At 37.1% G+C, this 19,360-nt stretch overlaps 1 protein-coding gene across 1 annotated transcript; it reads left to right on the top strand.

Annotated features, from left to right (window-relative positions):
* Positions 1 to 9,996: 9,996 nt before the first annotated feature.
* On the top strand, positions 9,997 to 15,587 carry LOC149246991 (P-loop containing nucleoside triphosphate hydrolases superfamily protein). Its single transcript, XM_089458096.1, has 5 exons — positions 9,997 to 11,011; positions 12,608 to 13,836; positions 14,006 to 14,048; positions 14,199 to 14,730; positions 14,944 to 15,587. Exons 1-5 carry the CDS (start codon positions 10,417 to 10,419, stop codon positions 14,993 to 14,995), a joined length of 2,451 nt encoding a protein of 816 aa, XP_089314222.1. The 5' UTR covers positions 9,997 to 10,416; the 3' UTR covers positions 14,996 to 15,587.
* Positions 15,588 to 19,360: the final 3,773 nt, after the last annotated feature.

Genomic DNA, 19,360 nt, shown 5'->3' with positions numbered 1-19,360 from the left:
TTTAAATCTAATGGAAGTTATGTGCTTGGTACAGGAATAAATGAAATGCCCAATTGGGTGGTTGAAATTGAATATAATAATTGGCAGCAACAACAAAATAAATTGGAACATGCAGCAACATGCTGGTAAAGTATTCAGGAGCAGGGCCATTGTGGGACATTGGTACCCAATAATGTCCATTGATTTCCATGAGCATGCTATGATAGGTATGATGTGTTGAGGTGGGTATATGCCTTGGTTTTTGTATCTTCTGATGTGAGGAAGCCTTGCCAAGGGATGGACTGCCCGGGATGGGGGTGCCAGTGGAACATGGAAGGTGAGTGACTGCACGGAAGAGGTGATCGGATTCCGAGGGACTGTGTAGCAGAGAAGGGAAGGTCACGGATGGATTTGTTTTGGTCATTAGCATTGCCATATGGAATCAGATGCACATTGGGAGTGCGCCCTCGAACACTGAGTCGGTAACTGTTCGCTGAGAGGACAAATGGCGCGGGATTATAGTGTTGGACATTGGATGCAGATCTAACGTTGCAATGGATTCTAGACTTCCTGGGAAGGAGGTGGATCCTAGCATTACTTTGAAGGTGGAGGTGTGAGCCTCTAGATTCCCTTGTTACAGATTCATATTATTTTATTTGATGGTTGAGAAAATGTACATATGTGTATATGTATATGTGGTTATTGTAAATACCATAATGAGCTATGTATAAAGCTCTTGTATGTGGTATGTTGTCATGATGTTTTGATTTTGAGCAGATCTTTAATTGTAAATACTGCAAAGAGCTGTGTTATAAAGCTCCATGGGTAGTATGTTTTGTTTTCAGTAGTCCTATTGGTTATAGGTGTCATTGAACACCAGGGACAGTGTTCCCCCAAGGGTGAGGGTTCCGTAACAGCCTTGGTGAAATTCCATGTAAAATATATAAATACCACGGATGACGGGACACGTATTCCAAGTTGAATGATGGGGAAGACATCCTAGGGGATGTTCATTTGGTTGTTTATGGCTAAGGAAATTGGCAAAGGCAATGGCTAAGGCATTAAAAGGCATTTTGGCACATTTATTTATTAAAATAATGGAAATTAGGAGAAAAAGTAGGTGAAAGGTCACAGGTTTCATGTGAGGAGGAAATTGAAGGAAAATAACGGAAAGTGAAGAAGATAGAGGTTTCATTAATAAAAAGGCTTATGAGGATCAGTGGGCAAGACTTGGTCAGTTTAGTTTTGGAGCTCTCTCATTATTCTCTCTCTCTCTCATACTCTTGGTTACTTAGAGTTTTCTTGGAGCACTTTGGCATTGGAGCAAGAAAGGCAAAGAAGGCAAGAGGAAGCAAAGATCAAGCAGGGAAAGGCATGATCAAGTAGCTACAACAGACTTCATTGCAAGTATCAACTTGCATGTGTATTTTCCTTGCTAGATTTGGCATGCATGGGATTGCATGTGTTTCTTTTTCTACCATGGCATGGGTTTTGCCAGGTGTGACAGTATTTTCAGCCTAGCCTTGCCATTTCCTGATAGCTTTGATGAGATGGGTTCTCTCATGCGTTTTGTGGGGGATGTCCGGATTGGATTCGAAGCTGAGTGGGGTGGATCTCCAAATTGACAAACACATGGTGGTAGTGGTCCCTGAACCAGACTGAGGATGCACGAAGCCACTGGCCTAGTAACCCCTGAACCAGACTGTGGGTTGCGGTAAAGCCAGATTGTGTGCCTCAATGGGCCTAGGAATCCTTGCTGGTGAATGACGGGATATACGGTAAAGTCAAGAGGTGGATTTTCTCTCCGTTGGGCTTAGTGATTCTGGGATGGAATGTACGGTAAAGCCTAGAGAGTATGTCTTGGTGTAGGGCTTAGTGACCCCTAGATCAGACTGCAGATGCACGGTAAATCTTGAGAGACTAGGAGGCACTCAAATTCCTCACAATGTAGGCGGAGAACTCCGGTGGCATCCACATTGATTGGTGTTTTTTTATGTGTTCTATGAGTCCCACATTCATGCTTGGAATATGGCACGAGGGTGATTGGTTGAAGAGAGACTTGGCTTAACCAATCTATAGTTGGGTGGAACGTGGTATTCCCATCACCGGTTGGTTCATTGCATTTATTAATGAGAAATTCATTCCCTTGATTTTCATGTGAAAATGTATTGATATATATATATATATATATATATATATATATGGATTTTGATGGCTTAAATGTTTATTGTATTTTTGTTCCTATTATGTTGTTTATATGCACATTTACCTCAAAGGGTGTTACAAAGGCTAACAATAGGTTCCTTAGAAACAAAGTAAGAGGGTTGCAGAGTAAGATTTTAATGAAGAAACAAAGGGTAGGATTTAGTTTTAAGAAGCAAAAAGAGGGCACTAGCTTGGATGTCTTGATCCAAGCTTCAGACATAGTACAATGAATGGAATATTGGGCAAATTTTGAAGTTTCAATGCATGAGGACATGCAAAACCCTCGTTGTGGGGCAATGTTGAAGTCCAAACTTGTCTTTTTTTTTACAACCCTTTTTGCTTTCCTTTTCGTCCTTTTCATGATAGTTTGCTACATTTCTAGTTGAATGGTCACCCTAGTTATGCTCAAGCATCATAATAGGTATCAATTATTCATGGTTTATAATCTATTGTTTCTTTATGAAATGTAATCAAAACATTCCTATAGCTACCAAATACTCATTTTGTAGCTAACCAAATATTTTGTAGCTAATCCATCGTTAGACAAGTTCCAGTACGTTGGAGAAGCAATAAAGGACACAGGTAGATGGCAAATGGTCGACACATGGACATCCACCTATCATAAAAATCTAGCAAGCCACCTGGTTCAAGGGATCTGATGGTCAAACTAAAAGTCAAATCTGGTTTGAACACTCCAATGGTGTGTAGTTTTTGAAGGTGGTTCATAGCGATATCAAGCGAGCGATGAATTGGATGAGTAGAATTTGGAGTTGACATGTCAAATCATAATCTTCTCATGATTTTTTTCTTTCAGTAGCAAATCATGAGAAGAAATGATCCAAATTCTATTTCATTTCTTAGTTATCAAGTTAGAAACTTGCCTCTCGACTTATGATTCTTAAGACAATTAATTAATAGATGACCTTAAAAGGCCTTGAGGCGAAGTAATGGACACACTTATTCTTGTTAATTTTGCAATCATTTTGTTATTGAAGACTTCAACATTTAATATACATACTTTGTTCTTTGGTGACTAATGCGTGGCTGAGTAATTTGACAGTTAGTTTCGTGCTTGCACTCAACAAGAGGGCCCCTTTGAGAGTTGTAAGACTAGATTAGTTTTTTGGTTATGTTCATTTGGATCCATTAGATGAATAATCCTTTCGTCACTGCAATTTGTTGATGTTTTTTATTAGTATTTTGTTCATTGATTGCTAGTTTAAATTTCAATGTTTTGAACAGGTCAAGCACTCATAAAAAGATAAAAAACATTTCCTTTTCATAATTTATTTCATTCAATTGTTTTCACTCTGATTTCATGAGTAATGGACAAAGCAATCTTGAATCATTATTGTGCACATTAGTAATCCCTCTGAGTTACATTTTAATTGTTATTTTGCTAAAGCAGTTTAATTTAGATTTATTCTTCTCTTGAGTAGAATTTCAATTTGAAAGAGTACTTAGAATATTCTAAATCAGTACAAGTAGAATTAGAATTTCAATTCTGCTATTAGAATAGATCTTGTAATTCAACTCAAATAGAATAATCTTTAATTTTTGTTGCAATGGATTAGATCTCAATTCAATTTAATAGAGTAATTTTTTATTCTTATCGCAATAGATTAAATTCCAATTCAGTTTGATAAATAGAATTTTCAATGGAATTCAATTTGAAGCTTGATTTACTTTAGAAAGAGTCATTTTGATGGAAATAACATGTGCATAGAAATGTTTTGAGTTCATATAGTCCCATTCATAATTGGTTCAATTTCATCTTTTAAAATAAAAAATAGAACTCCTAGCATATATTGTGCACATGCACTTCATAAGTACACGAACCTTGTTTGACAATTAATGAAGTAATTTAACGTCAATTAAATTACCCAACACCTAATAAAATTAAATCCATTAAGGAATGGAAAATCCCCACAACCTTAAAGCATCTTCGAGGATTTCTCAGTTTGTCAGGGTATTATCGTAAGTTTGTTAAGGATTATGGGCGAATAACAATGCCTCTAACAACATTACTAAAGAAAGATACATTTTCTTGGACTTCAGAAGTAACTAAGGCCTTTGAACATCTTAAAGAGGTAATGGGCCAAGCACTGATCTTAGCTACACCAGACTTCACAAAAACCTTTATTGTGGGATGTGATGCCTCGGGAAATGGAATTGGTGTTGTTTAATGCAAGAAGGAAGACCCATTGCTTTTGAAAGTCGTCTAATCAAGGGAAAGTATTTACACAAACCTATTTCTGGGAAGCAAATGTTGGCAATAATATATGCACTAAAGCAATAACGACCTTACCTGAAGGGAAGACACTTTAAGGTCAAAACAAATCATGATAGTCTTTAATATTTTTTGGAACAAATATTATCTTCAAAAGAGCAACAAAAATGGGTCACAAAGATGTTGGGTTATGAATATGAAATCATCTACAAAAAAGGGAAGAAAAATGTTGTTGTAGATGCACTCTCAAGAAAGGATGACAATGTGGAAGCATTACCATGTGCCATTTCTATTATCCAACCTGATTGGATAACTGAAGCAAGGGAGGAATGGAAGAATGATAAAGAAGTGTGGACACTCATCCAAAACTTGTAGCAGGATCCGAGTAGATCTGATACATTTATCTAGAAAAATGATTCATTATGGTACAAAGATCACTTATACCTATGTAAGAATTCCCAACTCAAACAAAATATTCTTTTTGAATTGCACAACTCCCCCTTTAGGAGAGCATTCAGGATTTTTAAAAACTTACCACAGGGTCAAGAAGGAATTTTTGGGGATGGTCTCAAATATGATATTTAGAAGTTTATGGAAAAATGTTTAGTTTGCCAACAAAATAGAGTTGAGGCAATTAAAATCCCAAGTTTGTTACAACCTTTAGCCATTCCAAGTCAGTGTTGGGAGGAAGTCTCAATGGATTCTATCGCAGGTTTACCCAAGTCCGAAGGAAGGAGTGTCATCATGGTGGTAGTTGATATACTTACCAAGTATGCACACTTTTGTGCATTATCTCATCCTTTTAAAGTTAGTGCAATTGTCATTGCATTTATGGAAATAATTCAAAAGCTACATGGAAACCCACAGATTATTGTAAGTGACAAAGATCCCATTTTCACTATAAATTTTTGGATAAAATTATTTTCTTGCCTTGGTACTCAATTAGGTCATAACTCATCTTATCATCCTCAATCTGACGAGCAAACTGACATAGTGAACAAATGTTTGGAAGGATATCTTTGTTGCTTTGTATATGATAAACAAACACAATGGGTTGAGTAGTTACCCCTGGTTGAATGGTGGTATAACACTTCCTTCCATACTGTAGCAAAAATGACCCCATTTATGACACTTTATGGATATCATCCACTATCCATCACATCATCTTTAAGAGAACATTTTAAGGTTCAAGAAATGGAAGATCACATTAAGGATCAACAACAAGTTCTCCAACTCTTAAAGGATTTCCTCACTCTAGCACATAATCAAATGAAACAACATGCAGATCAACATCACAGTGAAATAAATTTTGACGTAGACGACTGGGTATTTTTATGGCTACACCCATACAAAAAAATGTCCCTCAAACAAGCCAAGAAGGATAATAAATTATCACCCAAGTATTATGGTCCTTACAAAATGTTGCAAAAGATTGGTACCATGGCATACAAATTGGAACTGCTTGCATCTTCTTGAGTACACCCAGTTTTCGATGTTTCATGCTTAAAGAAGGTTATCGGTGACAATCTCCCAGTTCAAAAAATATTGTCAGAACTTGATGAAGAAGGAAAAATCATATTGGATCCTGAAGCAGTCACAAAAACAAGAATTCGACAACTACGAAATCGATCAATTTCATAGTATCTCATTTAGTGGAAGAACTTACTTGTTGAATGTTCCACATGGGAGGATAAGAATTTTATACAGAAACATCCATAACTACTCAAGCGTTGAGGACAACACTTTTTTTGAAGGATAGGGGCATGTTAGGTCCCTATAATACTAGTGTAGCCCCCTTATTGTTATTGTTGTGCCCCATAGAAGCCCACTATTGTTATTATTGTGCCCTTACATTATTACTGTTATGTAGTCTCTGAGTATATTGTGACCCCTTAGACTCCTATATATACCAAGGAGGTCTTGTCATTTGTATCATCCAAGAATTGTTCATTTATGTGATGTAAAGGCAGCTTCCCCCTCGAACAAGCTAACTTTCAAGTTGTTGATCTCTATTTTCTTCTCTTTTCTGATCTGGTTGCATAACATACTCAATATGAGTTCAACATGCCACTTGCAAAAATTGAACTTGGGTGGAGAGGATAACAATCATTCCTCCTAACCACCCGAGATAAACCCAACTGACAATATGGGAGATGTGACTTATACACTCTAGAGGATTATTGTTTGATATACCTTTGCAACTTTGTGGCAACAACATTAGTACCCTGATTAAACAAAAAAATTGTGTATAATAACATTTTGTTGGATAACTATAGTAAAGTATCACCATCTTCCAATTATGATATGATCTCAAGCATGTATGTCACATGCAATGTAATATGATTTATTATCCCCAAATCACCATCATTAACTCCTTATAACTTCATGGCTTTATGAATTCTCTAAGGACACTACAAGGGTCAAGGGGGTGACACCTATTGCCACTTCAAGGTGAGTCAAGGGGAACATCCTCATTTTTTATATAATTTTGATTAATTTTGTGCATTTTCCATTCTATGAACCCTAGGGTAAGCGAAAGTAAGAAATCGCCACGTAACATGTAATTCCCACTTACTCATGTATTTTGTGGATTCTTTGTCCATTTTTCCATTTTTTTTCGTACTTCCATAGTTGAGGCAATATGTAAAAGCAACAAAACTTCCCATACTCAAACTTGTCCTCATTAGGTGGGGTGAATATGACATGTAACATCAATGCTTGTTGGTCATGTCAAGGTCAACAATGTTTAGTTGTTTACATTACACCTTGACGACCGAATATGGTAGTTGATCAAGGTGGACATTAGTGGCCACCCGCCTATTCCACTTGGACCCCAACACTGTTTCCTTTTAGGTTCCTAATTTCCAGCACATTTTCTTATTTCAACAAATTTCTATTTTTGGTAGTTTTTTCGAGTCCTGAACTTTCAAAGTTGTTTTGAGGCCTTAAACGACATTTTTTGGGAAACAAGCAAACATGTAGCTTGTGAAAAAGGTTTGTAGTTGAAAGTTGTTGTCCTTGGATAAACCTTTCTAACAGGTTACCGTGTGTGCCAAACAAAGATCGTATGCCAGAGTTACAACCCCATGAAGTTGATGTTCCAACTAACCTCAACGGGGCCCACAAACTTTGCTTCATCTCCTAGGGTTAGATTTTTGGATGTTTATGGTTTTCCATTGTTTCTTGAAGATAAAACTGCCTGAGAGCCTCATTGTAACTCATTTTGGAAGGCATGTAGCCGACACATCTCTTCTTAGAGATAAGTTACCATCACCCAAGCTAGTTTGTTTCTCTTATGTATGTAAGCAATTTTCAACACTTGTTATTTATTACTTGAAGTTTTGTTTTGTTGTATTGATGTGTTCTTGTTTAAATCTGTCTTTCATTTCGTTCCTTCATAAATTTGGATCAATAATCTATTGGTGTCTCTACATAATCATAATGAGGGACCCCAAAGCCCTCCTTTAACACCTTATAGATTGGAGTATTGAGGGAAAAAACATTTGTTAAACTTAGATGGCTCTAACATATTTGCATTGGAACATACATTAACACTTGCCACAACATCGACAATTGAGATTGGAAGAGAGAAGAGCCTTCCCTATTAAATGTTACGAACATAGTGTTGGGATGATCATAAGCAAGAAGCCATAGAAGGTTGATGATCCGAGTTAATGGTTATATTTTATTGTAAAGAAGACACAAAGAAAGGTCACAACCTCTTTTTTCTAATCATCAAAAGGTTTATAGTGGGTGTCGCAACCTCAATCCTCAAGACATTAAGAGTATTAACAATAAGTGCCTTAATGTAAGAATATTGACCTTGTGGGGCCTGACGAATTTAGGCTTCATACCATCAAGGGATAGAGGTCTAATCCATTACAATGCTTGTAAGGAAAAACCCTTGACCTCAAACTTTGGGGCATCGAGGCTTTGTAGGTCAAAGAGTGAAAATACATTAGGAGTTTTGAAGAATTTTGCCTCAATGTAAGAAGTTTGCACCCTTAAGGGACCCGCGATGATTGGACCTTATCGCATCAAAACAAGAAGTGCCTTCGAAGACTCTTTCAAAATTCAAAAGGAAGTCCTTAATGCCTTCTTCCTCAAACCTCAAAGCATTGACCCTTGGAGGTGAATAAGGAACAAACACAATAATTAAAAGGAAATAACTTGTCATAACAAGAAGCTCAAAGGTTACTCCAAGTTAATATTTGACCTTAGACCACGTCAACATCAAAACTCTTACTCATTCAAATGAACATTCCAGAATCAACCAAGTCTATTTTTGTAATTTCCCCAAAAGGATTTAATGATGCCCATTAGTTGGCATGTGACTTGGCTATCTTCCAATAATTCACATTGTTAGCCCCAAACAACCCTAACCACATTGTGATGTCCCTTTCCATGGATTTCCAACTTTTGAAATATGGACCTATTTATTTCCTCAATATAAATGTCAAGCCATCAACAACTTAACAATGTTCAAATACATGCATGGGTGCCACTAAGTGAATGAAGTAGAATGATTAAGCACAATAAAACATAATAATGGCAACTAACAATGCCCATTTCATTCATCACCATTCTTGTTCCTAAGGAATTCCTTGGGGAAACTCAGAAAAATTTATGCACATTTCACAGATGCTATCCACTGCAAACTTGTTGGCATTAATTTTGATGCTTAATATAGTAGGGACATTGAGTGAGGCATGTAATCGAGGTAGTTGGCCCAGGGGATTGACATCGATACCTCTTGCATTAAGTTTAAAGTAATCAGCCACTCAAGCTAGTCCACAAAACTCATTCATAGCCAACTTACATACACACCATGTTTCATTTATCTTCAAATTAAATAATATAATTAAATTAGAGAATTACCAAGAAAGTAGTTGCATATGAACAATTTTCCATCCAATTGTAAAAAACTGAAGTTGGATGCCACCTTCAAGTCAAATTACGAGGTCACTTGGATGGATCAACCTAAGTACATATACATAATTTACTCAACACAACTTATATGCTACCATGAATGAACCAATTTATTCGCCACAAAGCATTCTAAACAATTAATCGAACAATCAATCAATCATGGCATTCTCTTTTATCACTCCATAGAATATAAAAACAATATTTTCTTTTTTACATTCAAGTGCATTTTCTAAATCTTCTTCCCTTTCATAGCTCTTTAATACATATAAAAAAATCCAAAACACTAATTCCCATTTAAAACTCATTAAACAAACTTATACTTTTACTTTGAAACACAATCAATGAGTGACCAAAATAGAGAAATGAAAAATGTCCATTTGACTTGCTCATACAAACTCACTTATTCAGAAAGAGCAAAAATATCCTAAAAAATTTTACCTAGTAAAAAATAAACACCACGTCCCTTTTTATCACACACCCATTTTTATCATAACTCATTTATCAAACCCTTTTTTATCATAACTCATTTATCAAACCGACACTCAAACACACACCCATTTACAAAATAAGTAAACTAAAACTTCCGAAATATAAAATATGTATATTGCATATTTTTCAAACAAATAAACTAAAATCCCCGAAACATAACTACAATTATTAAGAATCTAAAGCCCGGAAAATATATTTCATCCAATGCAACATCTAAAAGAAAATCGTCGCAGAAGGCTTTTTACGTAGTGCCACCGGGCTAATCTCGCTGATGATGAAATTTCTTCCTCTTGTATATTGGATCACGGAGCTGAACCTGTCGCCGCTGAAGCTGTGTCAGGGTTTTGGTTAAGATGAGAGCTATCAGAAGCAATAATTAATTCGAAGAATCCGGGGTTTTTTGGTTTTCAGATAAATTTGAAGTATTTACTCGAAGAATTTGAAATCTTTGGTATTTTTTAAGCGAATTTCCAAGAATTTGCTCGAAGAATCCGAAGGCTTTGTTTTTTTAAAGAGAAATCTAAAGAGTTCATTGGGAGAAGTTGAAATTATTTTCGGTCTTTTCTGTCAGAGAACCCCCCAAAATGTCGAAGCGAAAGTTCGGCTTCGAGGGCTTCGGCATAAACAAGCAAACCAGCTACAACTTCGAGCCCGCGAAGGCACCCCGTCGCGGACTCTACCTTCCCCGCCACGACAACTACGAAGATCGAGACCTCGATGACATCGATTACGCAGATTCAAAAGAACCGCCGGCCGAGGGTTCGAATCCCTCGCAGCCTATCGAGAACAAGAACAATGGGGAAGAAGAGGAAATTGACCCCTTGGATGCCTTCATGGCGGGTATTCACGAGGAAATGAACAGCGCCCCGGCTAAACCCGAGGCCAAGATAGAAAAATTTGTGGATGACGAAGATGATCCCATAGAGAGCTTTCTCATGGCCCGCAAGGATGCAGGGTTGACCCTGGCGGCCGAAGCTCTGCAGGCCGGTTATGACTCCGACGAGGAGGTTTACGCTGCTGCCAAGGCCGTGGACGCCGGGCTGCTTGAGTACGATTCCGATGATAACGCCATTGTTCTGGATAAGAAGAAAATCGAGCCCATTCCGGCGCTGGATCATTCGGAGATCGATTACGAGCCCTTTAACAAGGATTTTTACGAGGAAGATCCTTCAATATCTGGTAATTTACGAAACCCAATCCTGTTACAAACCATACTCCACTGTATTTGTTTATTTGTGGGGATCAATTATTGAATGCATATGAAGGTTTTGTAACTGAGTATTCCATTTGGTGGATCGTGAGTATGTATTTTTATTTAATTTTGGCATTTAGGCTCACTAGGTTTAGGGTTTTTACTACGGTCGGAAAAAGGCGAAAATGATTAAAGTGGGCAAACTGTTAAATTTGTTTCAACGAAGAAAAATTACCCTTCAACACGAAGCATATTACATATTGCAGTACATTCCTACAAAGAAAACTTCATTCCTACAATATGGAGAATATCCTCACCGAAAGAACTTTATTCTTACAGAATGTTATATCACATCTTGAAGTAAATAGCCACCATCAGAACTGCTTACCTATAATATGCAGGAAATCCCTAGAAGCAGAACTTCGTTCCTACAATATCCCATATGTCACATATTGCACTGTATCTCCAGAAACATTATTTCATTGCCACATTATTGAGCTATTCACATAGTACAGTACATCTCTGATTATCTACAAATGGAATTTCATTCCTTCATGTAGTATATTACTTGCCTTCCTGCTGCAAAATTGGTCCGATCACTGTTGCAACTTTTGAAGATTTATGCTGTGGTGGATACGGTACTGGTGTTCACAAAAGGATATAGAATAAGTTGGTTGTAAATAAGTTTGGGTTGGATTATGCTTGAGTTGCAATTTGTCAGACAAAATTACATGTCCAGATCTAATAGAAAGCGGGGCAATGTCACATGGCTTAGACTTGGGAACAACTCAGATATACCAGATTTGGGAACAACCCAGATAGCTCAGATTTGAGAACGACTCAGCAAAGCCAAAGAGTAAGAGGATGCAGGCTCAACAAATACTAAGGTTAAAAATACATGAAATCTTAAAAGAAAGTTTGAATGAATATGTTGGCCGCGAATTATGATTGAACATGACAACTATGGCAAAATCTGCCAAATCTCAGCAAATTTGACCGAGGACATTTCCAAATAGGTGTGGTTTGCACCTATCTCTGAGTAGATCATTGAATTCTCTGAATATTTGAAGGAGAAAAGATGCTTGAGAGGGTTGATTCTTATTAAATTGGGTTTCATATCAATTCTATAATCATTTACAAAATTTCAGTTTAGTTGATTCTGTAGTGTTATAAAGTGATCTAATGATTCTGATGCTATAAAGTGGAAATATGAGAAAAAGGAAGAAAATACCCCACACAGATTAATTACCCAAGTTCCATCTGTCTCTGTAGGCTGATTAGCCTTCTGCCCTAGTCGTTTGAGAGAGCCACAGAATTATCCATATCACATATAATCAGATTATTATCCCCTCAATAAACTTTATTTTCTAGGGCTAAATAAGAATCAAGTAAAATTCACTCCAATCAATTATCATTTCTCATTTATCCAAGCCCTTTGGAGATTGCTCTATCTGTGTGATGGACTTGGTTTTCTCAAACTATATTAGTTTCTTGTATTTTTAATTGAGTCAGAGAGTTTTGTTTCATTTTATTCCCAATTAACTTATGCCCCTTCGCTTGTATTTGGTGTTATGTGGATTCAGGTATGAGCTGTCAGGAAGTTACTGCATACAGGCAAAGTCTGGGAATCAAAGTTTCTGGATATGATGTAAGAAGGCCAATCAAGAAATTTGAAGATTGTGACTTTTCTTCTACATTGATGAATGCCATTGTTAAACAGGGTTACGAGAACCCAACCCCTATACAGTGCCAGGCTCTGCCAATTGCACTATCTGGATGTGATATTATAGGAATAGCCAAGACTGGTTCAGGAAAAACTGCTGCATTTATTCTGCCAATGATTGTGCATATAATGGATCAGCCAGAGCTCGCCAAAGGAGAAGGCCCAATTGGTGTTATTTGTGCACCTACAAGAGAATTGGCTCAGCAAATCTGTCTTGAAGCAAAGAAGTTTGCGAAACCTCATGGAATCCGCGTTTCTGGTGTTTTTGGAGGCATGTCAAAACTTGAACAGTTCAAAGAACTAAAGGCCGGTTGTGAGCTAGTGGTTGCTACTCCAGGAAGGTTGATTGACATGTTGAAGATGAAGGCATTAACAATGCTGAGAGCAACTTTCCTAGTGCTTGATGAGGCAGATAGGATGTTTGACCTGGGGTTTGAGCCTCAAATCAGATCTATTGTCGGTCAGATACGGCCTGATCGTCAGACGCTGCTCTTTTCTGCAACTATGCCTAGGAGAGTGGAGCGCTTGGCAAGGGAAATTCTGTCAGAACCTGTACGAGTCACTGTAGGGGAAATAGGAAGGGCAAATGAGGACATCACACAAATCGTCCATGTAATTCCTTCAGATACAGAGAAAATGCCTTGGCTTCTGAGCAAACTTTCTGAAATGATTGATAATGGAGATGTTCTAGTTTTTGGTTCAACAAAATCAAAGGTTGATGAGATTGAACATCAGTTGATTCAAGGCGGTTTTAAAGTTGCAGCCCTTCATGGAGATAAGCATCAGGCTTCTCGTATGGAGGTTATACAAAATTTCAAGTCAGGGATTTACCATGTTCTTGTTGCAACAGATGTTGCAGCTCGTGGTCTTGATATTAAGTCAATCAAATCTGTTGTAAACTTTGATGTTGCCAGAGACATAGATATGCATGTTCATCGTATTGGAAGGACGGGGCGGGCAGGGGACAAAGAAGGCATAGCTTACACCCTTGTTACAGAAAAGGAAGCACGCTTTGCAGGGGAGCTTGTGAACAGTTTGGTTGCTGCTGGTCAAAATGTCTCCGAGGAGCTAATGGATCTGGCAATGAAGGTTAGATGAACGCAATTTGATTTTGCATGATTTTGTTGTGGAGTTTTTAAGTTCATTGGTTAACATTTGAACTACAGATTCATTAAAACAGTTCACTGTGAGCTTTTTGTTTGGTGACAAAAATATGCAATTCACATTTCTCACCTGGATTTGTACTGCAAACTTGTAGGATAGTCGTTTCCGAGCCAAACGAGAGGCTAGGAAAGTCTCTGGTATGTGATTCTCAATAATTATCTATTTACAATGATCAAACTCTTGAAATTTGTGTTGTTTAGTGTTCTTTCTTCTTTTTATGTCTCTGGCTAAATTTGCATACCTCTTTATACCTGGTTTACATTATTTGTTAAAATGTTTCTATGCAGGTGGGAGGAAAGGGGGTGGGCGAGGAGGTGGAAGGGGTGGCAGTGGCAGCATTGGTGGTGGAGGTCGAAATATACGTGGTGTTGATTATGGGCTTGGCATAGGTTATAATCCTGATTCTGCTAATAGACCATCACAACCTTCCAATCTTAACCGTGGAGCAGCAGTAAATGCTCTGAAGACTGGAATGATGGCACAATTCAAGAGTAATTTTGTCCCAGCATCATCTAATTCTTATGCATCAAGCTCTAGCCAGTCATCCAGTATTCTAAGCAATAAAAGGCAAGGGGTTAGTGGCTTCGTTTCAGGTGGTACAATTGGTGGTTATGCATTGAATGAACAAGGAAGTGGAAACAGGTTTCAACAGGCTGACAATTTGGCCTCAGTGTCAGCCAGTGACAGAGAGAGAGAGAGAGAAAGGGGAGGTGAAAGGGAGAGACAGCAGTCAAGATGGGATCCTGATTGTTTGAACTATTCACATGATCAGAGAGTGGCCCAGGAGTCCAATACAAACGGGAATCCAAGCTCTGGAAGGTAGGGATAGTTTCTTGTTGTATGTTGAATAATTCACTACATTCAAAGCCAATGTGCTGATTTTTAATTCACCCTAGTCATTGACCATTGTGGATAGGTATCATAGTATTTTATGTCACGCTTCCATTGTTTGGGAGCAAATTTTAATTTTTAATCCACTGCTATTTGTTATAGATTTGCTGCTCCATTCTATTCTGACAGTCTTGTCTACAGTGTCAAGGACAGGCCAAGGGAACGAAGGCGACCATCCGGATGGGATCGTTGATTTTTCCTTTTATTTATTGAACATGAACTTTCCTGCCATTCTGGGTTTTGAACAAGGTAAATATATAAATTCACAATGATAATTAAAAAAGCATGAACTTTTCCCACCATTCTTGTTTTCCTGTAAAAAACTGTTTTTCACATTCTTTTAATTTCATGTTCAATACTCAAACTCCTCAACTAGTTTCCAGTAAGAGTTTGTAAGTGCCTATTACAAGGAAAGTATGCAACTGCAGTGCCATTATAAGCAAGTTTTATTAAGAATATAGAGGTTAACTTGAGGCAAAGAATGATTTTGTTTGACTGTCATATTGTGGTGTGTGTAGTATATACACATCTTTCTCTTTAACTGTATGCTTGTCCATCTGTTTCTTAATTCTGGAAAGGATTTCAATTCCTTGATAGTATTAGATTTAGGCAAGAATATTTTATTTTTGGGGCAACCATGCAAGTTATGTTGTGAGCTTGCAGGTAAGTGTCGAATGTTTGTATCACCCAGTGATGCACATGCTCTATCCTTGCCCATAGAGTTGACACTTCAATACACATTCATTTTTCGCTTCCTATGCAGATTCTGATGACACTTGAAATGATTCTAATGATATCTCATAGTGTCTTGTGCACTTCTTGAGGTATATACTGCAGAGCCATTGTTAGTAATATTACATTACAAAAATAATGATTACCAGTACTGATTATACTTGAAGCAGTGGCATGAAGATTTATGATCACATTTGCATCTGTAGAGTCAATTTGAAATTCATCTTCTTAATGACCTTTAGAAGTGCCAGTTCGAAACATTTATTGCAGCATTTCAATCCATTTTCTGAAGACTCTCTCAAACATTATGAAACTAATTTATCTAGATGTGTATGTAAATCCTGTGCTTGTTAATCCAAACTTGACATTTTTGGCAATACTCGTTTATATGTAGACACTATACTGGGTGAGTGCCCTCTGCTGCTAGCATACATCTGGAGGTTTAAGATAGGAACCTGAGTTTCCTCTGATATATACTGCATTTATGCCAGAAACTGTAATCTAAATTTCACACCTTCACCTCATAATAGCCTGAATTAAGAGCCATTGAATAAATAGGTGATCAGGAACTATATTTTTGGCAGTCATATGAAGTTAGGATTCCTGTGATTGCGTGAGGTGCTCTCAAGCCCAGTATGAAAGAGATGTTTTAATATTATGTTATGTAAACATTTTGACTCAGTCAAATTACATAAAATAAAATAAAATGTAATAAAATAAAATAATGAAATAAAATAAAAAATAAAATAAAAAATAAAATTAATAACTCTGATCCTTTCAACTATTGTGATACTGGGAAAGTTGTTTGCATTAAAATGGTTGATGCTATTTGATGTGTTTCCATTTAGATGCTCGTAATTTCATTGCCATTAGATGTCAGATACCATTTTTTCCAATTTATTTTGTTAGGTGTGATGCAACATCCACACTAAGCTGTAGGAGCACCTTGTTTCTAACACAACTATGGATTATGGATTCATATATTCATCAATGTGTAATGTGGACATACCAAACACACAGTTACATTTTGGCCTTGTCAATTTCTTTTCTATGTAAGCAAAGGTGGATTAAAACATCTCTACTTTTGCAACAGAATTTAACATTAGATTAAAATCACTTTGATAGGGATTTCAGAAAGATAAAACCTGGCTTGCTGATGTCTTGGGTATTCCGTAGACAATTTTGTAATGGATAGGATGTAATGGACTGCATTTATTAAGCAGATTCCTTGTCTGTTGTAGTAATTAATGTTAGCTATGTAGTAACTGTTAGCTTTGTACCTGTTTGTACTTCAAACTGTGTTCCAGCTATGGCACCTTCCTCTTCCAGTAGAGTAGATGGCTGTGGCCATTTCCCATCTCTTTCATCACTTCTGCACAGTAGGTAATGAGGGCACAGGGGGATATATGGAGGAGAGATAGAGGGTGCATGCATGTGCGATAAGGGTGCAGATCTATGGGAGGCACGCATTCTCAATGCATCTCCATTAGAGGCACATTCTTCCCTCATCTATCTATGCAAGGAAGGTGCATTGGGATCAGGGCTTGATGCGTAGTGCATATGTCCAGATTCATTTTACGCTCTCTTTATCCTATAAAGGATAATTAGGGCGAATCACTGTGATGGTTTAAGAGTTTGAGCTTTTGAGCTATAGCATTTTAGTTTTAATGCTTTCAGATTTAATATAGAAACAATGATATGCTGTTTTGAGAGTTCAGATGTGCTTGCTTATATTGTCAATAGTATTTGTTTTTAGGTTAACATACCCTATAGTTATATTGATTGGTGTATGTGGTTAAATTCCTGATTTTAGAATCATCTTATTATTGGCTGATTTTTGACATGGTATCAAATTGTGTTTGGTGAAATCCTTCCAAGCATCCATGCATGGGCAGTAGGGCTTCTACTTGCTCTAGGGAGTTGTCAAAAGGTTTCAAGGGTGGAGCGCTGAGATCCATGCTTAAGAAAAACATTGCGGACCTATAATAGGTTGTAGAAATGTTGTTGGAGCACAATGTGTGGGATTTCGTGCCTATTGATCCCATATAGTTGGAAAAATATAAAATGATGACCAGACAAAGCAAGTCATCATCGAATCCATGTAGGATCATTTTATTCCTTGATTGTTGGAAAGACTAAAGAGATTTTTGATGTTATAGTCATTGCATTTAGAGGCACTCCACAACCCAGTATAAAAATAATATTGTTGATATTACATGATGTGTAAGCCATTTATATTTGAGGTTACATGTAATAGCACAAATATTTTAGAATCGGTAATAACTAAAATATTTCAATGCCCGCATTAAATAACATAATTTTATATCAACTTTATATAAAGAAAATAAAACTAATTTAAATTAAGAAATTTCCTATATTTTCGCTTTCCATTATGAGGGTGCCATTACCTTCGTTACTTGCTGTCTCCTGGTCGCCATTATCTCCCTGGTTCTGCTCCATCTTATTGCCTTCTAGCATCCGTCCCAAATTTTCCACCCTAAATTCCATCATTTCTTAGCCTTTAAGCGCTCCAATTTTAACTCCAATAGACCTAATCGATGGGTGAGCAGTTCATTGTTGGCTCTAGTTTTAGTTAGTTGCATCTCAACATGACGAGAGGTCAACGTGATTAAAAACTCGACAACCCCTGCCATCTCGGCTAAATGAGCGCCAATCTCCTCATCTACCTTGCCCTCGGCTTGCTCTATTTTACCTGTAAATCCCATAAATTTTGTCTCAGCGTTATGAGAAAATGAACTAATTTCTCCTTGATTTCTTGGGTTACAAATGCTCCATATATAGTGGCGCATTTCCTTTCCTTTTCCCATTCCAAAGGCTAGCTGCATTGAAGCCTACTGGAAATCTATCCACTAGACTCACTAAAGACTCACCACAGAGACTGAAAATCAATCCACTGTCCATTAAAGACTCACCACAGAGACTGAAAATCAATCCACTGTCCATTAAAGACTCACCACAGAGACTGAAAATCTATCCATTGTCCTCCGCCAAACTAATATAATTGCATTGGAATAATGGTTTCATACATTTGCAAAATTGCATGAATCAAATTCTTGCAAGCCCCTCTATCTGGTGTTGGCTCCAGGCTTACGCTGCCACTGTAGGTGGCCATGCAAGCACGACTTTCCATATTGTTATGACGCATCACCTGTAATTTAATTAATGTGAAAGGATTCTTAATTAACTCCATCATTTGTGCATTGCTCCCGAGCCTAGTGTGCCTCATGATATACCTTGTAGCTGGCATCATTTTCAATGTTATGGAAGGGGTTTGGATATAATTCCTTCCTCATTTATTTTCAAATCTCTAGGATTTAAAAAAACTCCCCGATTTGCCATATAATTGACCTGTTCATTCAAATGTCCCATTAATAATTTAATCCAATGCAAAACTGGAGGGAACCATGGTTCATTGATTTTGTGACACTAGTACTTGTTGGATGATGATTTTGGAATCACCCCTAACCCCCAGATGAATTTTATCTCTCTTTCTCCATCGAGGTGAGAAACTACCCCTTCTGCTCCTGCCTCCTCGGGGTCCATTTTTAACATTTAAAAAAGTTTAATGAGGGTTGTAAATTAAATATTTCAATATACATGACGTTTAATGTGGGTTAATAACAAAAATAATTCAATGTGTACACACACATGTAGATAGATAAACCTGTAACATTTAAAAAAATATTAATAACAAATATGTGTGTGTTTTCTACTTCTGAACATGAAGGGGCTTGTATTAAAATTTTAATGTGGAGAATGTAAATCATAAATAAAATAATTCAATGTAAATTGTATATATAATATA

The sequence above is a fragment of the Pinus tabuliformis genome, chromosome 7, assembly GCF_031772625.1.
Source record: "Pinus tabuliformis cultivar Carrire ecotype Pingquan chromosome 7, CPIR1, whole genome shotgun sequence".
Taxonomy (NCBI): Eukaryota; Viridiplantae; Streptophyta; class Pinopsida; order Pinales; family Pinaceae; genus Pinus; species Pinus tabuliformis.
Note: the sequence above shows the minus strand (reverse complement) of the source record. Positions and strands in the feature narration are given on the sequence as shown.